At 48.1% G+C, this 5,192-nt stretch overlaps 1 protein-coding gene across 1 annotated transcript in view; it reads left to right on the plus strand.

Moving 5' to 3' along the window:
- Positions 1 to 5,192, plus strand: part of LOC103206088 (serine/threonine-protein phosphatase 4 regulatory subunit 1-like) — a 104,042-nt gene that overhangs the window by 32,623 nt on the left and 66,227 nt on the right. Inside the window, exon 2 of the mRNA XM_042782389.1 lies at positions 2,315 to 2,447. Coding sequence (XP_042638323.1) covers positions 2,315 to 2,447 — 133 coding nt within the window. The remainder of the gene's footprint in view (positions 1 to 2,314; positions 2,448 to 5,192) is intronic.

A 5,192-nucleotide genomic window follows, 5' to 3' on the forward strand; every position in this document is an offset into this window, starting at 1 on the left:
CTGAATGTTTTATAGAATTCTCCAGTGAAACCGTCTGGGCCAGGACTTTTTTTAGTTGGTAATTTTTTGATGACCTGTTCAATTTCTTCTTTTGCGATGGGCCTGTTCAAATTTTTCACTTCAGTCTGTGTTAGTTTAGGTAAGTGGTGTGTTTCTAGAAAACTGTCCATTTCCTCTCACTTCTTTTTGTAATGTTTTCACTAGCCAGGTCTTTGAGAAGTGAATTGCCCCTTCCTTCTTCCCAGTCTGTCTTGGCCTAGAAGCTCCACTGAAACCTGTCCAGCATGGGGGACCTTGCTGTATTTGAAATACTGGTGGCATAGCCTCTGGCCTCACAGCAACACACAAGACATCACAGCGTGACAGACTGACAGACGAGTGGTGGACTGCACTGAATTGGACAGCTGCATGTTAATAGCTCGTCTTTATTGCATCTGAAGACCTCACACTAGTGTTCATTGGTTTACTCACTATTTCAGTGAGGTCTTTCACTAGAATGTAAAAAAGGACAACTGGCATAAACAGATTGGACTCTTAGGGAACAGGTAACTCCTGGAAGGAGCACCTGAATGTGAGCCCACTTCTGGTTGGGCGAAGTAGCGGAGTGACAGGGAGAGAGAAGGAACCTCTGTAGGTAGTAAGTGGCCCATCTGTCAAACTGAGCTTAGAATAGTCTTTGCTTGGTTGAGTTGTTGTGGGAATTGAATAAGCTCATGCATGTAAGATGTTTAGGTGTCCTTGGTCGGTTGCAGTGGGAGATAGATGAGGCAGTTTGCTTTGGTAAACATTTAGAGCCTTGGAAACCCTGTAGGGCAGTTCTTCTATGAGTTATGAGTCAGAATCAACTCTGCGGCAGTGGGTTTAGTCCATTATATGTGCTTAAAAACTTAGCCTTTAATTTTCTTGTTAATGATTACCACAGTTACTACTCTGATTCCTAGCAGGTAGCCTCTGAGATGCGTGTTCAGTGTGCTCTGTGGTCAGTGTGCTTTATGGTTGGAATTTGAGGTAGTTTAGTAGTTGGCTAATAAGAGCTTCTGCTCTTTTGTTGGAGAGTGGTCTTAGTGAAAGATGTAACTTCAACGTGAATTTATTTGCTACGTGTTTTCTGAGCAACTGCTCCGTGCCAGGCTGCATGCTGGGCTCTGAGGCTCTAGCGGTGAATTAGACGTAGGAGGGATTCTTACAGAGCAGTGGCACAGCTGAGTGTCATACAGCATGAGGTCAACCCAGGGTGCCACACCAGGAGCACTGGGGACCTGAGGAGAGGGCAGGGAAGCCTTCTGCAGAGGTTCCGTTCTGGCCCAGACCTAGAGGCCAGGGAGGAGAGAGTGGACAGGCAGCAACATCCACAGAAGGTGTCGGGGAGGTGAGAGCCACAGGCAGCTCTCCCAGTGCAGACCGTGTGGACAGTGTCCAAGTTGTCTGGGATCACAAGGAGGCCAGTTCCTACAGGTCTTTACATGCATGAACTCACTGGTCCCAACATCCTAAGGGGCCCAGCTTGAGTTTTATCCCCTCCCAGGCATGAGTCGCGATGAGACTGTGGCAGCGTGGACAGTTAAGTGACTTGGTCTGGCCACACAGCTAGTAAGTGGTAGTTGTGGCGTTCATTCCATCCCATGTCTCTCTGGCTCCAGAGTGCGTGAGTTCGGCCACCCTGAGACACTGGAGGCCTGGTGCTGCCTGCCCTCGGCCAGGGCTGCCGGCAGGGTAACGGTGAGAGCACTGGTTCCGTTTTGGTTGCAGTGTGTTGGAGGAACCTCGACAACCATGTACACACATTGATTGGTAGTTGCCAGGCTAGCGGTGTGCATGATGGGAATGGATGTCACGGAGCAAATGACGTCATGAGTGCACCAGCACCAGCCCTGATAGGAGGTGGAATGCCAGGTTCTTGCTAATGGGACCAAACTTTGTTTGTTTACGTTAGCCATCTTACACCTGTTTGAATAGAACTATACAATGACTGTTTCCTAGAGGTGAGACTCTCGTGTGTGTCTCTGAGTCCTACATAGGAGTGGTTAGGACATATTGATTAGGGGAGAGTTGCCACTTGAGGAGCAGACAGCATTAACAGAGGAGTGTCAAACTTTCCTCCTTGACTCTAGGTCTTACCTCCCTCCTGTTGGATTATATAGCCATCCACTGCATCTCACATAACTTTTCAAGGTCGCAGTTCTCAGAAGCTGCTGTTGGAAAGGGGTGTTTGCAGGTGGAAAGCATGCAGCCAGGCCACATCTCCCCAATGGTGACTTCGCAAGTGATGCACATCGGTGTTGTTCTTTTTTTCCTCCCCTCTCCTTCCATCCAGATGGATTTGAAGATTACGGACCAGATGGTGGTAACATGAGGGTAACGGCCTTCTTGGACATCCCAGGCCAGGACGATCTGCCTCCACTCACTCGCCTGGAAAAGTATGCTTTCAGCGATAACATCTTCAACCAGTAAGCCCTGGGGCCATCCGCAGGCAGAGCCCTGTTGTGTTTGCATGAGCTTGCACTGGACGGTACTAGTCTGCAGTGATTGCAAGGGGACTCGAGTCTCAGGTGGGATATGGGCCATCTCCAGGATGCTGGGCCTTTGTCTGAACGACTCCGTTCTGTTAGGTTTTTCCACGATTTGTGTTGCTGTTTTCCTGACTGCCTGCTAAGCCAGGAAGGAGCAGTGCTGAAACGTAGCGGTGCTTAAATAGTCAGGATTGCTCACGGGTTGCTTTCGCTCAGTACTCAGGAGAGCGGAGCGCTTTGCTTAACTGAGATGCACCGGCAAGCAGCCCGTGGAAGGCTGGCCTGCTCAGTGTGTTTGTGACTGCATTCTGCTGCGAGGACCTTGGTGGCAAGTTGTCCTGCCCTCTTGTGTTTTCCCTTCTGATGATGCTGGTAGCATTTCACGCCAGGCTCAAACTCTGGCTCATGAAAAACGCAGGAACTAAGGCAGCTCTCCCAGTTTACCGTCTACCCAAATGCCCTTGAATCTGACAGCATCTCCCCTCCTGTCTCTGAAGGACTAGTATCTCTCTCCTTGTCCAGCCCCTGGGGCTGGCCCTCCATCCCCACCTGATACCTCACCTCCTTCAGATGGGCCTCTGCCTCCTGTATCATCTTTCCCAATCCACATGCCCTTTCCTTGCACTTACAGACCTGTGCGTCTCTCCTTCTGAACAGTTACCTGAGCTGCTCAAGCTGCGTCCTCCTTCCCTCACATTCCCTTAACTACTGCTCCTCCTACATGAGACTCACGGGGTCTCTTTGCTCACCTCCCATTCACTTGCTGCTGCTGCTGTTATGTGCCATCGAGTCAGTTCCGGTTCATGATCTCCGTCAAGCACAGGCCTAAGTCCTTTAGATCTGTCAATGCATAGAAAGCTCACAGCAGTGTTGATGGGTGAGTCCAGTTATTACCCCATCTTACAGACAGGAAGATGGAGGCATGCTGAACGGCGTCTCTGGATGCACAGTTCTTCATTTAAATGTAGTTCACTGTCTCTGTTTTCCCTTTTATGGTTAGTGCTTTATATGCCATGGATGTGAAATGTTTGCCTCCTCTAAAGCCACCAAGATATTCTCTTATGTTCTGGAAGTCTTGTTTCCCTCTCACATTTGAATCTGCGGTGCACCTGGAATTATGTTTGTACTTGTGTGTGGCATGAGGTAAGGGTTAGGTTTTGTTTCCTTCCATGGTGTCCTATTGACCAGCACCATGTATTGAAAATACTGTGTTTAATCTACTGCCGTGCAGTGTTACCTTTGTCTGAAATCAAGTGTCCATATATGTGTGGTCTGTTTCGGGGCTTTCTAGTCTGTTCCTGTGGTTTGTCTTTGCACCACTGCCACAGCACATGGTCTTACTCACCGTAACTTTATAATCAGAAGTCTTGGTGTCATAGAGTGTCTACACCCACTTGATTCTTCTGCAGAACTGTCTTGGCTATTCTTGGTCCTTTGTGTTGCCAAATACATTGTAGCATTGCTTCATCTGTTCCTAGAAGCGACATGCTGGGGTTTTCATTGTGAAGACATTGCATCTGTAAATCAGTCTGTAGGGAACTAACGCCTGTATGACATTGAGTCTCCAGCCCTTCCATTGACTCAGACCCTCGGATTTGGCTGCTTGGGCTAAAGTCTGCCGTCTTGCTGTTGGTTTCCTGATTGTCTCAACTGCTCTTGTTGCCCTCTCCCACGCTCTCCCTTTAAAAGAAGTCAGTGGATATTTTTTTAAAATCAAAAAGTACTTTTTATAATTCCATATTTACTATATTGGCTTATAGCGAAATCTTTTATCCTTAAAATTTAAAATTTGTATAGCTTGTTCTAGAGTTTACAGTGTATTTCTTTAACTTATCACAATGTACCTTCAAATAAAATTTTCCCCCTTTGTGTGTGGGGTAAGATGCAGGGTAAGATCCTTGTACCACTGTACTTCCATACCTCCCTCCTGTCTTTTGGGCCGCAGTTGTCCTACGTTGCACTTCTATAGAGTTACTAAGCCCGTAATACATCGTCACTGGACTTGCTTTGGAAAGTCAACTGCCTGTTAAAGCAATAAAAAGAAAGAAAAATATCTTTTGTATTTATCATTTTTACCATTTCTGGTGCTTTTTATTTCTTTTTGTCAATGTACACTTCCACCTGCTATCACACGCCTTTTGCCTGAAGGAGCCCTGAGGGCACAGTGGTTAAGCATTTGGCTGCAGCTGCTCCATTTGTTGTTGTTGTTATGTGCCATCGAGTCGGACCCGACTCAGAGCGACTTGGGTTTCCGAGGCAGTATCACTACGGAAGTAGATTGCCCCATCTTCCTTCTGAGGAGTGACTGGTGGGTTTGAACCACTGGCCTTCTGGTTAGCAGTCAAGTGCCTTAGGCACTATGCTACCAGAGCTCCATAGGAGAAAGATATGGCAGTCTGCTTCTGTAAAGATGACAGATGGCCTTGGAGACCTTGTGGGGCAGTTCTACTCTGTCCTCCAGGGGCGCTGTGGGTCCGAATCAACTCCACGGCAGGGGATGTGGTTGGGCTTTGCTTCTATAAAGATTGACAGCCTTGAAGACCCTCTGGGGCAGTTCCCCTCTGTCCTCTAGGGGCGCTGTGAGTCAGAATGGACTCCAGGCAGTGGGTGTGGTTTGGGCTTTGCTTCTGTGAAGATTGACAGCCTTGGAGACCCTGTGGGCAGTTCCACTCTGTCCTCTAG

This window comes from Orycteropus afer, unplaced genomic scaffold, assembly GCF_000298275.1.
Source record: "Orycteropus afer afer isolate SDZICR_OR568_19922 unplaced genomic scaffold, OryAfe1.0 scaffold00295, whole genome shotgun sequence".
NCBI classification, from domain to species: Eukaryota; Metazoa; Chordata; class Mammalia; order Tubulidentata; family Orycteropodidae; genus Orycteropus; species Orycteropus afer.